A 22,783-nucleotide genomic window follows, 5' to 3' on the forward strand; every position below is an offset into this window, starting at 1 on the left:
GACATCCAACACTGTTGCAATTGCAGAACACACATTAATTTTAAATCTTTGAAGAATTATTGCTTTTTACAAGAGCTTTTAGAACATCACACGTGGAACATTGGTGTCTTTTGTACAAATTTCAGAGCTGAACATAACCAGGAACCTTTATCTCTACATCCGTATAACTCTTATCTATGGAGTACCAGTCTACTATAAACCTCCCCACCCTCCGAATCCCATCCCATCCCCCCACCATCCAAAAACATCACATACATACAAAGTGCATGACTGTAAAAATATTGGAGTACATTCCATCAGAAACCCAACACACGAGATGAGTTGATAAACACACATGAATAAACACACAAATAAATAAACATAACACACTAAGTATCATGGGCTAGCATCATGGTTACCATGGTAATGAATTCGCTATGAAAGGGGAGGTGAGTCAGTTACACAAGAGGAGTTACAATCTTTGTATTTTAAAATCTAAGGTCACAGTCTGGATGTACCAGAAGCCCACACATAACACACAGATCTACTTACAGAACACGGCCTTGATCTTAGGATACGAACTTGTAAACAGTTTGACATGTAAGCTATGACAATTGTTGGAAAAAAGTGAACTTGAAAAAGAAAATCAGAAAGAATGCTGACAAATTAATATTTTTATGCTGTTACATCTATAGCAGCATAAAGAATCGCAGAGTTCACACAGAAACAAACAGAAACGGCCACAGAAAGCATGGAATTAAGGATGACGCCATTGAATGATTGAGCATCCCAGCTGACAAGCATGTTTGGAGATCAATGCTAGTAAAATTGTACATACCACTGCCACTCGGACACCGGGCTCCATGTCAAATAAAAAAAAAACTCGGAGAATAAAAGAGAGATCCTTCTAAAGTTGGCCGTGCACTTCACAGCCCTTCACACCTACAATTAACAGGGGAAGATGAGGATCCGACAGCCACAGATGGTGCAAACTATTCAATAATGTGAGAAATTAAAAAAAAAAGGGGGCCGATGCACATCTGTCTAGCTGCCAAGGTGCATACCAACAACATGAGCCACAGATAGACTTACGTTGGAAACAGCCGATCGCTGCCACTCTGGAGTTGGCATCTTTAACGGGCCGTGAACAAACAAACAGGATGAGAGGGGAGCCCGAGGTATTTGATTGGTCAGGGTTGTTGTGTGCGAGCCGGCCCTGGTCTCTGCGTAATCGGAGACTGCTTGGATTATTGTCAGAGATGTAATGGCTGGAAATACCATGAGGTGCAAGGAGAGGTGGAATTATTGGTCGTCAGAATCATAAACATCTGAATATGAATCCGCTGCTCACTAGGGGGCACTAACATGATTTTAAGTGAACTTTAAGCACACAGAAAAAATACTGAGTGTAACTTTAACTTGTCAACATGTTAGATATTTTTTTGAAAATAAACTAATAACTTATATTTTTGCATTATTTGACTCATCCTTGCGGTAACTTTTCTGTTTGTATTTTGCAGATTTCATGACTGGGATAAACTCCATCCTTTTACCATGATATTTGCAAACTAACATCAATAACTGAGACATAACCGCCACATCACACGCGTTGCTCTGAAAACTGCAGCTTGTGAGGGGAAAATGATGGACAGAAAAACAAAATTTCAAACGTGAGCTCTTCTAAGGTCTCCTGAAAAGTGAGCTCATAGTTTCAAACTCTTTAAATTCACACCCAACCAGTTGTTCATGACCTGGGGGGCACAGGCCAGAATTTGAAACCAATCAAAGTATAATTGACAAGATCAGTAGAAACCAAACATATCTCGGGACACCCTGGACAGGTTGAATTGACAGAACTTTTGAAATCTGGAGTCTCATAACTAAAACACAGGTCATGATTTTTTCCTCTGCAAAAGTGACATCCTACACCCTGATTTGCGGCATTCAATGGATCGTCTCACAGATGAAACCCCTTCTTGATGGCATCGCTACTGAAAACTTTCAAACCAAAGTAAAGTTATATCCAACTCTCATAAAACCTCAACCAAACTTCATGAACAATCTCCAAACAAAGCTGTTCACAGACAGAATGATTGGCAAACAGCCATTGATAGAGTTCCTCACTCACAACCTTTCCCTAAGCCCCTCAAAACTCAATGTAAATGACCCAAGGGAGTGAAATATGCAATCTTGAAATATTCGCTGGTTAATGCCTCACTCTTGCTTTATGGCGTTATCTCTGTCTCTGCTGGGGGTCCCGTCTGATGCAATGACCATATATGGAAATACACGGCAAGGCTTGGAATACTTGCAAGAGATCATAATGACTTTATTTTTAAGTGGATGTGAATTGTACACACTCACACAGACGCACACTCAATGACCGAATGCTCATTGCTAACCATGGGACCTGTCAGTGGACGGTCGAGAAACTTTGACACCAGTCACTGATAAATTACTTCAATAGAGAAGGAAAAGACGTTTATTATCTCAGAGTCATACACTTGGCATAAAAATTATTAGGCCCTCTTTAAAAAATGTATGCAGTATTTTGAATGTTGGCACTTTGCTTTTGATGTTAAAATTGAGAATTTTTGAACAGGAATGAAACCGACATTCTCCCATATTTAGTACAAGTCTGGCCAAAATTAAAGCTTTCCTCAAATATTCTAATGGCAAAAATATTTTGTCCTTTACAAAAGTGGTACTTCATGAAAGATGGGAAAGAGCCTGAGATGCCGGGCTGAGACGAGACCATTTATGTATGACACAAATCAAACTATCGCCGCGAAATAAATCAATGAGACCTAAAATTAATTAAAAAGCAGACTTTTATGAATACAATTACAGCCAAAAAAATAACATGACACCAACAAGTCAAAATAACTATAATCCACAACTCTTCTTTCATTCTGTGGTAGACAGGGTATGTCAGGTACAGCCAGAAGAGGGCGCTCTTTTGAAACTTTCTGTCCCCAAAACATACGCATTAGCAAGAACTGACGATATTATGACTTTAACACTTCCTATTGGAGCATAATGAAAATCAGTTTGTTCTTGATTTTGAGGCCTAGTGAGACTTCAATCTTCTTTTCTCTCTCATTTTCTGTTGCCATATCGTACTCATTTCTTTTGGAAGTTTAATTCTCATGTGGTTTTTTTTAACTTTCAAGTTTCTTATTTTCAGTTATGTTGACATGTATTTCGTGTTGATGGTGAAGCATTTGTTTTAGGTGGACATGTTCCCCTATCAAGGTTTCAGTTTGTGCATAAACATGTTTGACAAAAATTCAAAGCAAGAACAGCCAGAGGAGAAACATGTAAGGCAGGAAAAGTTTGATAATCTGACCTTAAACTAAAATATAAATGTGATGAAAGAAGTATTTTCATCGAAAGGGGATCAATTAATTACCCCATGCTCTGATGCTTTGTTACAGAATCTTACAATGTTCAGTAACGGGTATTCCAAGTTGTAAAGTATGAAAAACTGTACCATAGGAGTGAGATAAATTTTTTTTTTCACTTCATATACAGCAAATATTTCAACATAAATTTTGAAGGTTTAAAACATTTATCATACAAAATAATGACACTTGGAAAATTGAAAATGGAGATTGCTCTAATTACTGCATCACAGAATATGAATAATAGTGAAAATATGGCAGAGACTAACAATTAAATTAATAATTACTTTTGTTTATTTGTCATTCAAACTAAAAATTTAATGAGGCTGAAGCAGTGTGCGATTCCTATGAATAGCGCCCTCTCATGGTTGTTCAAGATACCAACTTTTTGTTTTCATTTACAAAAATTGATGTTTTTGGAAAGATCATGCGAAAGAAACTACATCTGTTCAATATCACAACTTAGTTGAGCTTTCTATATAGTCTAAGAGTGTTTATATTTTGGCCACAATTCATTTTCAAGAATGTGTATGATGAACTGGGTATGGCTGGATGCGTCTTTCACAATGCAGATTCACTATCTACTAAAATGTGCTGAATGACTGTTGAGGTTTATGTCCAAATGACAAGCCATGTGAAATGTTGGCAAACAATATCAAAACCAAACCAGAAACTTGACTGATTTTGTCATTCTTGAAATTCTTGATTAAATTTCACTCATTTTTGTTCTAGAAGACAAAAATATTTTTACTAGTTTCCCTCTGAGGGATGTTGAAATTTTAAATCTTAGCCTTGCCAAGATAACATACCAGAGTACAATATGCTTTCGAGCATCAACAAAAACAGTGGACAATATACACACATATACAAGTTCCATTGATAGTTTGGATTGTGGACATTTTGTCAATATTTTGGAAGAGGAACAAAGATACTTTATTTTAAGAACAGAACAAAAATAGTAGAAAGAACATCAGAAGAGATCTTTTCACCAAATGGTATGGGATGGTAAGCCACATGCTCAGATCACAGCCAAGCTCAAGTTAGACTCAAACTTCTGTATTTCAAGACGGTATGATACTTGCCTGAAACAAAGCACTCGCCCTTGTTTTACTATATCTACTTGAAACATTAACCTGAACGTGCTATTGCTTCAAACCATTTAACAGTTCTCTTAATCATCAATCAGCATTGTTACTATGGATACCACTTCTGTACAATCAGTCATCTCCAAACAAGAGAGAACTCACCTTTTCTCTGAGCTGCATTTTCAAGTGATGTGATTGACATACACACAAATGTTTCTTAACTGTCAATGGCAGTTTAGACTGCTTGGGTTAAAAACCTTTATTTTCTAATTAAAACCTGTCAAAAAGGCGCGGTGGTTCATCCCTGGCGTGTCTGCATACAGTGTATGGTATCCCTGTCACACTTCATCGCGGGAAAAGCAGGAGTATTCATTGGAGTGTCAAAAAGTTTCAAGGTTGACGGGTTTATGGACCAAAATTTCAACCCTTTTCAATGTTGAACATATGCGGCAAGTGTGCAAACATGAATATGTGTAGCTCGTTGATATCCTTCAACATTTCAAGCAACTGTGAAAGACATATTTCATCACCCCTTTCTCTCTCTCCTGAAGCATGTATTTATAGAAACTCAAATAACACTGTTGAATCATGCTTTTGGAAGAATTCTGAGATCAACACAACACTACAGAATGTTGAAGGAAAAAAGTTGAAGATCTTCAAAAAATTTCAGGGCGTATCACACTGTTTTGATTACAGTCGTCATGTTTTATTACAGATGTATGAGCAATAGTTTGAGAAGAACTGTTAGCCATCAAATGGATGAAATATCGGGAACCCAATTTCAGTAAAGATAGAGTGACATAATTAAAGATGAACTTGAGAAAAATTTGAAGGGAATGTAACTTAGTGATGGAAAAGTGATAATCTAAAAAATAACAATCCAATGAACTGGCGATCAGAGGAAACAAAGTAGCTGTTCATTTGGTGAAAATTCTTTTCTGTGATGTGTGCATCGATAATTCCTAATTTAAATATACTTTTGCCTCAGCCTCTCTTCACATGTACCGGTATTATATTTGTTGTGACTCTCCACTTGTTCATGGAACAAACCACACAGCCTTATTCAAACCTTTCAATCTAATTTTTTAACAAGTGACAAAACATCATCTATGGAAGACTAGCTTAGTACTGTAGAAGTCAATATGCTTTGTCACTATCTGACTTTCACACCAAAACACACGTTTTGCATCCACTTGTCCACACTATAACTTTTATCTAATTTTGGATCACCATCATGGAGATTATTTGTTTTACATCTAATCAATACATGCTGTGTTTTTGGATTGGCAGGAGCTACCTATCATACTATAATGCAGCAAACCAACAAAAGTTGGGCGAAAAACTTAATATTCTAGAAACGAAACAGCTGTATCTACCGATATTAAAAGAGCTTGGTCTGTTTTATAAAAGGCATTCATAAATAATATATACTTTTAAAATATGGGTAATATAATCTCTAGTTTACACTAAAAAAACATAATTTAAATTATTACTCTTAAAGACATACCGGTATATAAGTTCTAAAAATCATTCAATTTAGTATGGTCAAATTCATCCATTCTCAATTATTGAAATTTATAGCATAAACATTTTTTAACAAAATATTTTTGCACCATGCTGACAGAAACATTTTCATTGTTGAATGCAAGAAAATTGGTCAAAGTAGCTACTCTGTGCAAGTACAAAAGAGATGATAAATATTCCTCACAAAAACAAACAAAAAAAAGTCATATAAATTATCATGATTAAGAAAAAATAAAAGTACAAAAATAAAGATAGAAAAAAGTGAAAATGTGAATAATTCCTTCTCCTGGCTACTGGACGAGAGAGTTTGAGGCTAGGAATAGATAAAGAAGAATGAATGAGTGATCGTAATCATTGTTACAAGGTTTGTTGGATATGTACAGTTGCTGGAACATGTATTGATGTGCACTATGATGAATGCAAACGGACGAAGAAGAGGAGGAGGATGGAGATACAAGGAAGACAGGAGAATATGGACCAGATAAAACAGGGAAAATAATCCCTCTGATGCAGCAAAGTCAGTTGATTTAAACTGAGAAGAGATTGGGGTTTGCCGTCAAACAGGAAAGTTACTTCAGTACAAACTGTTCATGATTTCTTGAAAATTTCTTGCGTAAAATTTCAGCTTGATTTTTTAAGTACAGGGCTACCCTGTAAGGAAGAAGCAGTACTTCTAATATAGCTGTGGTACTCTGTAAGACTTAATTTAGCAGGGTAAACTTGCCTGTATGGGCCAGTGTTATGCCATTACTGTACCTGTACTTGAACAAATGCTACCGGTACACTTCCCCATACAGGTGGACAGAGAACTTTGATAATGGCTGCATTTATTCTAATCACTGTCAGCACAAATCATGTGACCAACCGTGTTTCTGAGATGTCACTTGTGGCAGTACTGGCCGACATACAATGTACAGGATCGCAAGACTTTGCTATTCTCTGATACATGTACCTGCGAGTGCCACTCCCTAAAAAGTGTTGAAAATCTACACTACAAATATGAATAAATATGAAGATACACAGGATGATTTGCAATCTTATGAATTTCAGTACATGTAGCTGTTGATAAACAATCAGAAGAAAAGTGGCATACAGTGGATTTCACCATTCCGGTATTTTAGTTTGGAGGTGAATTTATAATTATGTTTAATAACCATGTTCTCATGATAAAACACCCACCAAAACTTTAACCAACCATTTCATCTTTCATTTCAATTTTGAGAAGTCTAGTCTAGGTATTAGAAATCCTCAGCTAATTTTGCTGTTGAAATCTTGAAAGTTTAATGACCTGTTGAACTGATGAAAACCTAAGGTGGCCAAAAATGTGAAAAAATAAACCACAACTAAACTACCACCATATTTTAGATGGGTCTACCTTTCATGGTCTTCTCCTTATCAACTTTGCTCTCCTCAAAGGATGGCTGCATCAATGCCTTCACCTCCTCATCCTCTCCCTCACTTCCATCTGCCAACGGAATGCTGGGATCATCCAGAAGCGACTTCCTCTTTTCCTGAGTTTCCTCCACGCTCTCCACTTTAGCCCTGTGGAAAACCCTGACATTGCGAATGTACACTGGCTTTGGTTCCGATTGTTCAGCCGCCTCGCCAGTCACCCCTGTTACTGGTTCTCCGTCCTGTACTGGCTTTCCAGTTTTGGCATTTCCAGGGATTGGTTCACCCTCATCTCTAGGAATCTCCTCATCCAGTTCCGATGTCGACACTTGTTGTTCTGTTGAACCCCTCTGAACTGACATTGAGTCAGAATCAGTGATCCACACCATAAGGGGATGAAGACCACTTGCATTATACAATTCTTCTAACTCACGATTATCTTTCTTTTCCCCTACTCTACCTCTGCCATGAGGTGGGGAATCATCTTGCGATATGCTCAAGTCGCTCGGAATGACCACTTTACTGTACGGTCTCTGCGGTGGTTCTTGGAACTTGACTTTGCTTTCTGGCTGGGGGACAAAATCATCTGCACTCTGACTCCTGGTCCTCAAGCTAACCCTCTCTGGACTGGGACTGCTGTCAGAACTGCGGCTACCCTTCTTGTATGCCTCGGGTCTACGGAAAACAGCAGCGTGAGATTTAGACTTGCGGACCAACTGTTTATCATTATATTCATCCTCACTGCTTGTCATATCATATTCTGGGGCTCTGTACCTTACTTTTGAGGCAATTCTTCTCATATTTTGGTAGTTCAGCTTTATGCTTGTTTGGTGACTTCACCTGACGTAGTTTCTTTTGCAAGTGGAATTGGTCGCCTGAATCTTCACTTGTTGTCAGGCCAGCTGTGTAGCTGTGTGGTCTCTCTCTTTGGGCTCGTCTTTTGGCTTTCTGGGATGGGGCTTCGTTTTTGTGCATCTTACCCACAGGTATCCGTGGTACAGAATGCAAGGGAATCTCTGTGGACTTTGTTCTGCGGTAACCGTCACTACGACTAGGCCGATACAAGTCATCAGTTTCCAAGTTCAATTTGGCATACATATCATCCAGTTCTTGCAGTGCTCTTTCAAAATCTTCACTTCTGCGGTGACGGGCAGGTTTTTTGCCATAATAATTGCTCAAGACATTGGGGATATTTTGCTCTGTTCCATACACATAGTACAACTGGGAGTCATTCCCACCCAGCTTGGTTGGAGACTTTGGTGGTCTTTCAGGACTGCTACTGGATGTTGAGATCAGGCCTAACTCGAGAGCATCTTCATAAGATCCATGCCGCCGAAGGCGACTTCTTTCTTGTGATTCACTACCATGCCGCCCAAGAGTATCAGGAATATATGCCTGATTTGTAAACCCATCCCTTGTATGAAGCTCCAAGCTGTCTGGGAAAAGTTCTGGATCCCTCCTTCGTCTGGCAAACATTTCCATACCCCAGGATCTTGGCAATGTGTCCCTGATATCTGTTGTATCCCTGGCGTAGTGTTCCAAGTTACTGGTAGAGTAACATAGGTCATTGTGGGATCTCTCCACGCGTCCCACACTTTGGCTCCTTGGATGATGTTCTTGTATACTTCTCACAGAACCTCTTCCTCTCCTTGTTCTGAGATATTCAATTGCTGCTGGAACGACACCTGGCATGAGAAGTTCCTCGTGAACACTTTTGGGCCGTTGGTGTTGAAGATCATCCACCTGTCTATCTTCTTGGTCGCCCTCAAAACTCCTAGGCCTTTCTCTTCGCACTGGAGAAGGACTCTGCCGTCTCTTATGCCAGGGGCGGCTTTCATCGGATTTTCTTCTTGGAGAAAACCTGGGACTATCAGCCCTTCTAGTTGGTGGGCTGAGAGATCTTTCTTTCAAGCTGCTATCCTTGTGCAAGCTGTCAGTCTTCTTCTTTTGGACAAGGCTCTCTTGGGCTCTTCTTGGCACCGGACTTTCCCTTTCTGGCTTCTTGGGACTTGCAGGGGGTCTTCGCTTGACTAAGTCCGGATCAGATGATTTCTGAACGTACTCCAAAACATACTGTTCTTTCCAGTTGGCTGCACTTTTGCTGATTCTGTCATATCGTAAGGGCACGTTAACATACTCAGGTGGTTCATCTGGTGGTACCTCCAGCTGTCTAGGTATAGATGACGGGCTACTGTTACTTCTCTGCCTTCTCTTGTCTCCTTTGATTGGTACATTTGCATAAACAGGTTCCTCGTCTGATTGCTTCTCCTTCCGTTTGGATTTGTACTTCTTTTGCAATGGCACATTAGCGTACTCTGGAATCTCACTTGATTTGCTTCTTGCTAGCTTTTCCTTGGATCCACTGACTTTGCTCTTCGGTCTGGGGCTAGGACTTTCGTGTCTTTGATTTCTCGATGACCTTTGCCCCTGAGGGCTTTGACTGCCACTTCTAGAGTGCCTGGACTTCCTTCTTGGCGATGCAGGGACACTTGTGTACTCTTGCTCAGAATTTGTCACTTTTTCTGAAGAGGATGCCCTTTGACCTTGTGGTTGCCTTTCCTCCCTTTCCTGTGAAGATGAACGAATCAGTTCATCCCTTCTCCGTTCCCTTCTCCTGATGTGATCTTCCCAAGCTGGATCATTACGGCCAGGACTTCTACCTCTTCTAACTCTCTCATCCTTCAACAAGGCGTCTGAATTGATGTAGAAAGCGTCATCTTCTTCAGGGCCTCTGGCAGGTACATAATCATTTTGGGATTCCCTTGGCTGCTGAGTCATTTCTTCTCTTGAGGAACGGTAAGGTGGCCGTTGCTTGACTTCACTTCTGGAGTCCTTGGTTACTAAGTAGAAAAGGGTGTCATTGTTTGGGTCTGGGCTTGTGGTTGTAGTAGTTGTTGTAGTGCTAGTAGAATTGCTGGTGTAGTTGGAGAGGAGGGGACGTCTCTCGTTAGCTGCTATAGTTTCACTATCGTATCGAGATGATGATGTACTACTGTGGGCAGTGTCACTTGGGTAGTTATACCCTTGGGGCGGTGAGTTGCTTGGGTCTCTCTCTCTCTGCTGGTAGATACCCTCTTGAAGAAGAGGGGCCTGTTCAGGTGGGAATTGGTCTGATTGTGGTTGAGTTGCATAACCTTGGTAGACCTGTTGAATTTGACCTTCTTCAGTTTGAACAAGGGGTAGACTTTGTTGTTTGGCATAATACATGGGAGCTGGCTGCAACTGTGGCTGTTGATGGTGTTGTTGATGCTGTTGCTGCAGTTGGTAGTAGAGCTGCTGGTTTGGATGCATTGCATACAGATTAGGTGGAACAAAACCTTGCTGTGATGGACTGCTGGGCGGCTGGGCTTGCTGGAGGGCAGGAGACTGAACAGGTTGGCTGTAGGTGAGTCCATCCTGGGCAAAACTTGGCTGGCTTGCCGAGTGTGTGAGCGGCAACCCAGCTGGCTGGCTGACGGAAGTCATGGCATCTTTTGCCAGATGGGAGTGGAGAAAATCGGGACTTAGACACTGAGGGGGTGGGGACCATGGGTGACCAGATATCTGTCTTGACCACACATGACTGCTTGATCTTTGAGGTGGTGGGGGAGGAGGCTGATTGCGAGATTTAATGTCTGGGTACCTGTATCGCTCACCATTTTCGTAATGCACTAAATCCTCCTGAAGGCTAAGCTGTTTTGTCAGCTGCTGCTTCCGATCTGGTGGTGAAAAGGCACTTCTATGGTCACCCACACTGTAATGCCTCCCCCTTGCAGTATGTTGCGGACTTGGCGGTGCCTGGGCGACAGACACGGCATTGTCACTGCTGAAGTGCCTCGTCAGTACCCCTCGTGAGCGCTGTACAGGAGAACCCATTCTCTGATTTGACTGCTGATGTTTAAGCTGTGGAGGTGGTGTGTATGGCACAGGTTGAGATTGTGATGAATTTTGCTGTTCAAAACGACCTGGTAATGACCCTTGCCTAACTAAGGGATGTTCTTGCCTGCTGGAGGGACTCTGAACTCTGGGATGGTCAGTATTCTGTGTAGCTGACGACGGCACCTGCACCAATTTTGCTTTGTTGCCAACCTTCCCTCTACTGCTTGGACTTCGGGACTTTTTACGCTCAGACGATTGCTGGAGGGGATTTACATGCCATATCTTTGGACTGCTTGACCCAGACGAGGCAGGAGCAATGTCCTGTGTATCACTGGCAGTTTGAGAATCATCCTGCCCGGGTCTTCTGTAGCCTTGATTTGGAAAAGGTTGAACTCTTTGGGATGGTTTGGCAGTTGGTTCAGCTCGGTCTGGCACGCCTGTGGGACTTGTTTCACGCGAATTGGGCATGCTGGTAGGTGGGGTAGCAAATGAGTCATGCTCGCTACTGACACTCCCCGGCCTATCAAAAGGAACCATGAGGCCGTTTCCGTGAGCTGGTTCTGGAGAAGATGGAAATCTGCTTCGTTGTAGGCTTGGAGGACTTCTCCTGTTGGTTTCACCTTGGTAACTACTTCGTTTCGGGTCATCTACTGGTACCTGTCTCCTACGGGACCCATCAGGGTTGGAACCATTTTGTGCAGATCTCATGATGAAGTCTTGCTCATCTTGGCTGCCACTGTCATCATCTTGCTTTGCATTGTGGGAAGGGAGTAGGCTTGATATACCCTGCAGAACAAACACAAATTGTATAAGAATTACAATAACCATCCAAGAATAACTATTATTGATCCCTACTAATACACCTACTGCCGTAACCTATGGGAGTTTGACCGTCCAATAACTTTCCGTATTTTGTATAGTACGCGGAGTCCCGAATACGGGAGACGCGCGACGCGCAATTTTCAGGGGTTTGTAGCAATTTTATTTCAACAATCGCGCGCGTTCCACTCATATCGCGCGTGCCGCATCCCTAAAAATTTACCATAGAATTAGTTTATACGGACGATTAATGGAGGAGGTGTATAATAATAGGGTTATACACAAAAATACGGCTCTGTATGGACTCGGGCTCAGTGAGTGACGTATTGGACTCGCCTTCGGCTCGTCCTATACGTCATTCACTGAGCCCTCGTCCATACAGGGCCGTATTATGTGAATAACCCTATATTATTGATCCCTACTATTACAACGATGATAAGAATATTATGATAATAATAACAGTCACAGTTGTTATATTATTATTATTATTGTTATTGTTGTTGTTGTTGTTTTTATTATATTCTCATCATCATTATTATTATCACTGGGGTTATGATTATTATAAAGTTCTTTATTTATGCAATAATGTACTACAACATAATGTATTAGGCGAAGTCGAGTACATTGTGGAGTGCAAACTTTGCTTGAGTACTCCAGGAAGGGGTATGTTATTGCTGTTATTTTTTAATTTAGGCAATGCCAGGGAAATCGTAGATGTAGAAAACATCTAGGGTCAAAATAATGGATAATTGGATATTATTAGTACTAACACAGTCCCTCTATCCACCGGTCGGTGGATAGAGGGACTGTGGTAATAATCTGGGTGATGACGTCACAAAATTCACTGGTATTGACAACACTGTAATACAACTAATAATTAAAGGCATTATAATAATAATTGTTATTATCAGCATCATTGTTATCATTATGATTACTTTTCAAACTATTTTATTATTTTACAACAGATTTAACAATATATTACTGGTGACCACTCAGAAAATTTGAATGTCTTCTTGTATAAACAAGTTGAAAGTTTTGCTGTTCTCTTCTTTTACCATTTCAGAGACAATATATTTTCATAATTTGTGCCACAATTTTAGGAAGTCATCTTTGCAGCTACAAGTCCAACATTTCCTAGGTATAGTGGTATTTTTCAAACAAAAAGTTTTAAATTGATCATATATTACTTAAATAGGGATTGATGTTCAATAACATTCTTCTAAAGCTGTATCTTTTGGCTATTTTTTCAGAACTTTTGTTTCGTGGTTTCCCTACACTTTCTGCATTGAATCCCTAAACTGTAATTTAATGCCAAGTATTTAACATATCAACACAACCTATATGAGTATAATCTGCATTGTTATTGTTGAAAATTATATTCAAGTGCGGACTAGAATTCGTTTGTAAACAATAAACAATGATCACTACACACATACAAGCTGTGTTGACAAAAAGAATACTTAAAATTTCAGCATGACGAACAGATTAGGGTCAGACACTGTAATTGATATACAGAAACAGAATACTGAAAAACTTGCCACAAGTTAAAGCTTATGTAATATTGATGAAGATGAAAGGGACAGAAAATCTGAAACAGGGGTATTTTCTGCATTTTAACGTATTCTGAACAAAAGTAATTACTTTTGCTGATGAAAAAAGAATAAAGCCAAGATAAGTTCACAGCAGAGTTGTTTTTATCGATACCATTTTCCTGTTATAAGACTTAGCCTGTTGGGCTTTTGTTGCAATGTCAGCCCAATCATTCACCATCTATCAAATAACTCAGCTTGCAAGAGAACAAGAACAGAAAAGGCAGCTTGGAAAGTCTACTGGCCATCAGGGTTCGATGTCATTCAGCTGTGCATGATCAGCTACAAAACACCAAGGCCGCAATCACCCTACATCTGTAATTTCAAACAAGGATATAAATACGCACTGTAACATGCTGATAACCTCACGGAGACACTGTTCCTGTAAAGTTTCCCCGATCACAGATTTAGATGACCTGCTGTGAAGGGGCAGTCCACCCCGCAGTCCACTTTTGATCACAAGGTAAGACCCTGGTAGGTTCAGTGCCATTCATGAAACATAATCACAACACCCTTTGAACGCCGCAGAGGTTCTGGTTTGTTTCAAAAGCCATGGTTTGTTTTTAAATGCTGAAGGTAAAAGTTACTCCCAGCAAGTGGAGAATGTGGTTTTGACAAGAAACTTACAAACACAGGGCTTTATTTGAATGGTTGAATTAAGTATGTAACTTCAGAGTGGCAAAGACAATTTTTATACTGAAGATCTGTGCTGCCATTTTCTGTGAGCAAACCTATCTTGGCAAACCATAACTGTCTCTCATTACAATGATCAAACTGTATCACAATTTTTAAATTTGAATTTAAGCAGTATACACCAAGCAGCTGTAACATTTGATCATCTTTTCACTGCATTCGTTTCAAGTTTTGAATGGTAATTGCAAGTTCTTTATTTAGCCTGTCAACATAGCCTATATATATATAAAATTTACTTTTTTGTTTTTTATTTGAATTCTTGTCAACAATAACAATTCAGTGTACACACATGTAGGTTTAGGACGACAAGTTCAACACTGAGTATCTAAACATAATTTGGGAAGTAGAACAAGAAATTATATTTGGAATCAAAAACGAAAAAATTGTGAAAAGCCATTACAAGTTACAGCTTCTGGGCCTTTAACAATTTTTCATGCAAACTTAAGTTACAGTGCCACCACAGTCAATATTGAGATATTCCTAATCCTTGGAGGCCAAGTTCATGAACTTTCTGACATCAATGACTGACATAACAGTTGCTGACTAACACACAACAAAATCTGGAAATCTCTGGGAGGCAATTCTCTTATTACAATACTAATAAATTGCTGTCCATTTGTAAAACTTTTCGTTGGCAATAGGATGATATCAGTCTTACTATCATACTCGAGCAAATTCATGATCTCCCATACATTTTTATCTCTACTGAGCACACAATATTTACTTCAGTGTGACCTGTACGGTATTGAATGAATGACCGATCATCATTGCTTGTTCTGCAGACTAAACAAACTGATGTCAGTGATAGGAGTCCCCAAACGCAACATCTGTACAGTGCTTTGTTGTCACTTGGTGAATTCCAGTTGTACCATATGTAGCCACAAGAGGAACTAATTTTATCAAAACTACATCCGTAAACAAAGTAACGTCACAGAACAATTGATGAAATTTCTTTTAAGAAGTTATTTCTAATATCTTTGAATTTCATGAGGGATGGTCAAAAGTGATTTTAAAATTCCATCATATCCTTGGACTCTGAAAAACACCATATGCCTTGAGTCTTTCAGCAACACATATATCACTGATTCGGTAAATCACAGAACTGTACAACAACCTAAAGCAAGTCTAAACATGCATGTTTTACAGTGAACGTCTGGCTTTTCATTTTTGTAAAAAAAAATTATGTCTTTTTTTCCGTTTGTACATATTTGCTCAGAGTGTAGAAGTTGATGCTCTGCAGTAAATCATGACATTGATATTTCCCATCAACGGCTTCAGTAATTCTAGTCTGTAACAATAGCATGGCCAGACTTCATTACTTGTCCAAACAGTCCATGTTCATGCAAAAGTTCTGACTTCTGTCTAAAATTCAAACGTCAGCCTTGCTATGAGAACACACTTTCAGAAAACAGCATATGTGCATGTGCCATATAGCTCACCAAATCAGCACATTTTCAAAAAGTCGCATTAATGTACCATAAAGATTAACATGCAAATGAGATAAGATTATCGTTGAAAGTGGGCAAATTATCAATGGCTGATCCTATACTTCAACAAGATCAGAATAAAGTTCTTGAGCAAGGATTATACTTGTAAATAGGGGACACTTTTGATTTTCAGAAATATCTTGAATTCTGTGAATGTAAACATACAGCAAAATGATGCTGTTGGCATCTCATACAGAAGGATCACCTCTTTGAGCCTCTCAGGCAATCATACAGCACATCACTGTGAAATGGGAATAACCCTTTCTATCTGCCGTTTGACCATTCCTGATACACAAGTTGCCAACCGACTCGGAGAAACATTGTCAAAGACATGCCTGGTGTCAAGAGCAAGACGTACCTGTGGTTTACGGTGTCTTCTAATTGATCCCTGTGTAACTTGCACTAAAAATACATTTACTCACAGGACATGCAGACACACACACTGGACTTGTACGTTGATATCTAAACAATCCCACAATTCAATGCCTCAGCATCAAATGCCGGACAACTTAGTATCCTTTGCCAGGATTCTCTCCTCTTTAGATTCAACAGCGAATCAAGTACAGTGAACAGCTCACATTAATCAGCTGAAGAGAATTTGATGTTGATTCTGACAAATTCAGCTGTAGCGGACCAAACAAAGCGGTGCAGCCATAGGGCACATGAAATCTGAGAACCTTCTTCAAATTATAAATTTATGAGATATCCCCCATAACAAAATCTGCCGTATTACATTACAACGAAGACGGCAATGCTATTTTCATAAGAAGCACCGTGAGATCCAGTGGGCGGCATCTTCTATATGTCGTCAAGGGATGACATTACAACTTGTGGAGTGTGTTCTGTAGTGCGCAAACACCGGCTTTAATTAAGGATGGCACCAGTGATATCCCTTGCAAGCGTTATTAGGTGCTGTTTCAGAAATAATTCTGAGGCAAACAAAACCAGGGGATAATTTTTCTTCTGGCTAAATATATCTTTGGCCATTACTAACACATAGACTAATCAATTTTCCTTCAAAAGAAAGCAATTGCTCATCCTGCCCACAGCCAATGCTGTGATAACAATGCAGAAATGTTTTGTATAATTGCATATTTGGCATAATTGTGGTTTAATCCTCCTTGCATGGCTACATTTCCCATCAAATTAAGACATATATGATTTATATAAGTCAAAAGACAGATATTGATGGATAAATTTGTACACAAATATGCAATGCTGTATATCACAATAAACACGTGTACGAAAACTTCTAATGTTCCTATGTCTCATCGAACTGGAGATAGACACTCCAATGCCACAACATTTTGAAATACAAGAAATTTACCGAGTTATAAATGAAATGATCAGATATATAAATCTGTTCAGTATATTTGAATATTTTATTGTCTATCATATACAACTGTGGTATAAACTAAAGATCAGATGGTCTTTCACACACATGCGGAGATGGTTTATCATACACAACTCAAAGACTTCAGGGAAGTGGTATACTGACTAGTGTAGCGGGGTATGGCATAGCAGTTTAGATGCAGTATGTATCAATCAGCATCGATAGTGATTGCAGGATTGTTTCTGAATATACATGTCTATCATTATTAAACATGAGTGGGTTTCCAAAAGACATACAGGTAACATTGTGCAGCTAATTGTGTGGCATCCACTGCTTCCAACAGAAAAGACAGTTATTAAGGAATTTTTTTTTTGGCAGAGTTCAATGCTGCTTTTGGTCAAAGCCCTATACATGGGATTTTATGATTTACAACTTAACACTGGCTGAAACATATTTGTCATTGAAATTGTAATTCCAAACATCTTTTAAAAAAATTTGGAAAAATAAATAGTTTGCATAATAATGATAGAACTTCTTGCTTAATACACAAAGCAGTACTGAACAATTAACACTGTGAGACCATTTATCCTACAATTTCAACAACAGAACTTCCTTCTAAACTTAATTTTTCAAAGAATTGTGTGATCTGAAATCTTCATCATAATCAAATTTGTGTGAAAATGACAGAAAGAGAAAGGTGTGTTTTCCCGCAGAGTATCACTTGCATTTTCATATTATCAGATCTGTGATATTTCTTGTTTCATAAGCTTAATGCCTTTACTAAGAAAATGACCTTTGGGAGTTTGACATTTTGAATTTGGATCACTGCAAATATTATTATAGACTTAAATCTTTCTTCATATATTGACATACCAGTATACTCATCAACAATCAGCTTTGTACGGAAATCAAAACCCTTTATTTAATGAAAACTAGGATGCTTGACAAAGCTTTATGTTTTTATATGGATCAGTGTTTGCAAAGACTTTCAGAATTAAAATTCACTTTCTACAATGCCTTCTACATTTAAAAACTTTAACTTTTACTGGAAACACATGTTAAAGTGGAGAACACACTTTATGATAATATTTGGTGAGCAAGATGCAGAATAAAATGTCTCCAACTGTCGTGTTATTTTTACAATGATAATTGTAAACCAGCCACAACGTATTGTTGTTATTTGTTTACTGTGACTTATATGAGACTTATGAAATGTTGATTTACTCCTCCAATATCTTTGAGAATGATAAATAAATTTAGGATAGCTATTAAGCACATAATATTTGCCTATTCCAACAGAAAAGAGTTATTACTGTTATTGAAGTCATCCAGAAGGAGTGGAAGTATAGCAAAGTATGGACACAGTGTGGGGAAATGATGGACTTGCACTCAACCACTTTCTTTAGTCTTCAATGAGGACACTGTTCACACGTTTTATATAAAGTTAATTTGAAGATTGAAGAAACTGGTGGAGTGCGTTGATCATTTCTCTGATAAGTTTTAGTTTACCAATTAATTCAGAAAACTGCACAGGATAAAAGTCACAAAAACTTATTCACGGCTTATTAATTGCCATGCTAGTGTAACAGTGACACAAAATTCTAATTGATGCTGCTGATGTTGTCCCTATGGGCAGAAGGAAAATCAGACACTGCAACTGACAGCAGCACCTGTTATTACAAAATAAACATCACTAAACGCTGAATTCCCCAATGTTCTTGGCGTGATATGTAATTCCAGACAGAATTTAAAAACTGAAACCAAAATGCCACCGGAGTTCACCATTTGAACAAGATAACTTTGATAAGGTCAAAAGTCAAAGTGGGGTCAAAGGTTATCCACAGTTAGAGGTCACCCACTGCTGGGTACTCCACTGCTCGGCAAGAGAATGTTTATTTTGTTCATTCATCTTCTCCACTTGTCTTCCGCTCCTCCTCGCTGTGTAACCCCACGACCTCTGACCTGCACATCTGTCTGCGAATTCAATCCCTATTGAATTACTGTCTTCTCTGTTACACAAAGTGTCAACTGATGAACGCTGAAATTTCTGATATGCACGTAAAGATCTTGTTCTTTCATTGTTTACACATTAATGGTTGGAGAATGGAGATGTGAATGGGAAAGACAGATCGTCAGAATTTTAGACATTCACTATAAACCATTTACCGAAGGGCACTTTGGCATGTAGAAGTGGATGTTAATCTACTTAATCCAGTAAACAACAGACAGTGTGCATGTATACAGATTCCAATCTACATAGTCATCGGCTTATAGCAGGGATTCTTCACATAATAGACGGCTTTGACAAAATATAACTGTCACCCTGCTGCTTCCTCTGATACATTAGCCTTCACAAAATGGGGATTATGGACAAGAATAAGACAATCCTATGTAACATTTGCAATTACCAATCCTTGCCATGAATTTGAGGCATGGAAGAAGAGTTTTTTGTGTATACACTTAACAGAATACCGTAGGAAGTCTATACAGTTGCAGTTCACACTGCTAAGGAAAATGGAAGACTTTTGACAACAGTGCACAGCCTCAACATAATGCCTGTGCACTTTTTTCAACAAAATAATCCAGATTTTGATTTTCCTAGGCAATCTTTTGTGAAAATTAATCATAATCTTTTGATTGTTTAGTTGGAATTTTGTTTTCCCAGATTTCATTGACCTATACTCAAGGTGAGAATTTCAAAAACCACTAGTTCTCGAGTTTACCGATTTCTTTGCTTTGACCAAGAGATGTGCCATTTTCAAGGCATATGGTCCAGTGAACATTGAGTACAACTCATTGGTAAAGAGTTATCTCACCATTGTAGGCTAGGTTGCTTGTAGCAATCATTTGATATTCAATATACTAGGGATACTTAAAACTGATTCATCATTCCTTAAAATCTGTCCCCTGACCTTTGACATTTTTATTGCATCTTTATCAACCTTACTGTCTCATTGGAGAATGCAAGCCACTGTTAATGTTTTCCATGTGAAGTTGAACTTATACATAGCCAAGCTCAAAGTAATGAAAATATGCCAGGAAGTCATTCAATAATCATGTAAAGTGAACATGAAGAGTTAGAAGATTTTTAATCCATTGATTAAAGAATACAATATTCACATAATCATTGGCATCCCAAATTTATAAATAATGAAATTCAAAAATCTAGTACGGGCTAAAGTAGACAGTCAAGTATCTTGACATTTACAAATTACTTTCACTTTGTTGCAAAATCTGTTGCCGTGTAGTAAATCTAAACTACAAAACTGCTACATGTATTATGCAGATGTACCAGTATCATCATACATACTGGTACGGTAATGTATCTGCGTATCAACTTGTAAAGAAATCAGAAATGAATTTAGTACCAACCAGATGAACAGAGTCTCATTTTTAATAAACAATTTTGACACAAATGGCCACTATTCTGTCATTATTGGAACATTATTAAAAGACAAAGTTTAGAACACTCACAAGAAAAAGGTTGTTTTACTGAAACAATGTTTACATACATTTGTAGCACCTGCAGCATGGAACATTATGATATGAATACTGATACTGTCAATCAAAAGCTGCTGATATTTTTACATGTCTGTTGAGGGACAATTACTATAACTTTTGATAGTACTGTCATCTCTTTTATTCTATAAAACAGACTGCATTTTTTTCTTTCTGATCTGAAGTTCTCTGAAAAGTTACTGCTAATACACAGAGGGATTGTGTGATACGGAATGTTATTGTTGACATCCTCACTTCCCACCAATGAACACTCAGAATTGTCTTGGACTAAAATTCAGTTGTCAACAACAGTATTGGACAGTTACTTAACCCTTTGAGTGCTGTAATTTATCCCACCAATATTTTAGTGCAACATTTTAAACAATTTTTATGAATTTTTCCGTAATTTTTTTATAATTTTGGACCAAATGGACATCACATTTAATTGGCTACAGTTTGTTATCAAAATTTTGACAAAAATCTGAAAAAAATTGACTGGAGTATATTTTTTGTAAAGGTGACAAAAATTGACTATGGCGTTCAAAGGACACATAGAGGCAGCAGCTATAATGTTGGCACGTTGAACACGAGGCATTTCAACATGACTAAATTTGGAGGAACACATGTAAGAATTGTTTACAGACACCAGAAAAATACCAGAAAATAAGTCAAATGTTACGGCTATAACACAAGTATCATTCAAATATTATAGTAAACTAAAGCATGACTTTCACAATAGGCATTTTCATTCTGTATAGACATTCAACTTGTCCTCCCATCCCCCAAGTATCAAGTTCTGTGTGTGGCATCTATTGATGATGGCAATATTCTGTCCTTGCTGATATGACAAGAATTCCGGCTATGGCGGTACACAGATATTAGAAAAGTTACATGTACAAGATGGTGCTTAATATAAACTTGACAGCAAAGGCCTGATGTCCAAGGTCAGGTTTTAGGGATGAGTCACACATTCTTCGGCAGGGAGGGATCATGATGATTCAACAATGTGTTAGAAGACTGTGTTGTTTTTGCAGTGCGCATGAAAGGTTTTGAAAATGGTAACATTGGAAAAGAGGTCAACTTTACAGCTGATGAAAACTACGATTTGAAGTGTAAGTGAAATAACATGCCAGCCATGTGTACATCATTATTAACAAACTAATGCCTTCATCGATTACCAGTGCAAAACAAACGTTTCCAGGACTTGTTGGGAAACGTTTGACAGTTAAAGGTTTATGGGGTATAAAAACAGCACACATGTGATATCTCTGCTGATGTCAAATGTTGAAGATAAGAAATGAGTATGAAATGGACAACTCATGTTTCCCATGATGCTTTGGTAAATGGAGGAGGAATACTGGCCTTGAACAGGCAATCCCATAATGCAATGTCTTGATATCAGCTTTTTTTAATAGCAAAGTTACTGGTAGATGTTTTGGTCAGATTAGGAACAATGGTAGGACATGGACTATTCCTTAGGCAATATATGATTCATATAACAATACACTGAAAATGTAGATTGGTGAACTGCCCGCACTGACTTATTTATGGCTTATTGTTGTAAAAACCTACAAATTTTAGGAGTTTTAGATTCAAAGCAATTCCATAATATGATTCCCAGTACAATATAGTAAGTATGGACTTTGCCCCATCCTGGTAAAGGGCCAGTAGCTGTATTTTTGGTGACTTTTTCACTATTTTTGTTTTGTATATCCATTGCAAGTTCTTATTCTATGCCCCAAACCATTACTATTAAATCTCTTTCAACCAGGCTCCATAGACAAGCCATAGAAATAACTACAACTTGGGAGAAAGAGGATTGAGCTTGTCAACACAGCCTCTGTACCTGTAAACTGTAGGGTTATTGCTTACATTTGAATTCTAGTCCACACCAGAATTCACTCATCAACAATAACAATGCAGTCTACAAATGTACAGGCTGAGTTGACAAGCTAAATTCTATGCATCTCAACATGTTTTGGGGAGTAGAACAAGAAACTGTAGTTGACATTATAAAGTAAATAAGTGACAAAATCACCAAAAGTTACTGCAACTGGCCCTGTAAATTAATTCATCAAATACAGTGATGTTTTTTAAATTTAAAAGATTGCAAAAAAAAAAC

The 22,783-nt window shown here is 38.4% G+C and overlaps 1 protein-coding gene across 3 annotated transcripts in view; it reads right to left on the reverse strand.

Moving 5' to 3' along the window:
* Nucleotides 1-12,028, reverse strand: part of LOC139143442 (nucleolar protein dao-5-like) — a 94,910-nt gene extending 82,882 nt beyond the window's left edge. Inside the window, exon 1 of one of the 3 annotated variants that reach the window (XM_070713761.1) lies at nt 7,368-12,028. In XM_070713761.1, coding sequence (XP_070569862.1) covers nt 7,368-8,184 — 817 coding nt within the window. In that variant the 5' untranslated portion in view covers nt 8,185-12,028. Of the gene's footprint in view, nt 1-817; nt 1,051-7,367 lie in introns of those variants that run through there. The other 2 variants (XM_070713760.1, XM_070713772.1) reach the window with 2 other exon arrangements.
* Between the last annotated feature and the right edge of the window lie 10,755 nt (nt 12,029-22,783).

The sequence above is a fragment of the Ptychodera flava genome, chromosome 11 (assembly GCF_041260155.1).
Source record: "Ptychodera flava strain L36383 chromosome 11, AS_Pfla_20210202, whole genome shotgun sequence".
Classification (NCBI taxonomy): Eukaryota; Metazoa; Hemichordata; class Enteropneusta; family Ptychoderidae; genus Ptychodera; species Ptychodera flava.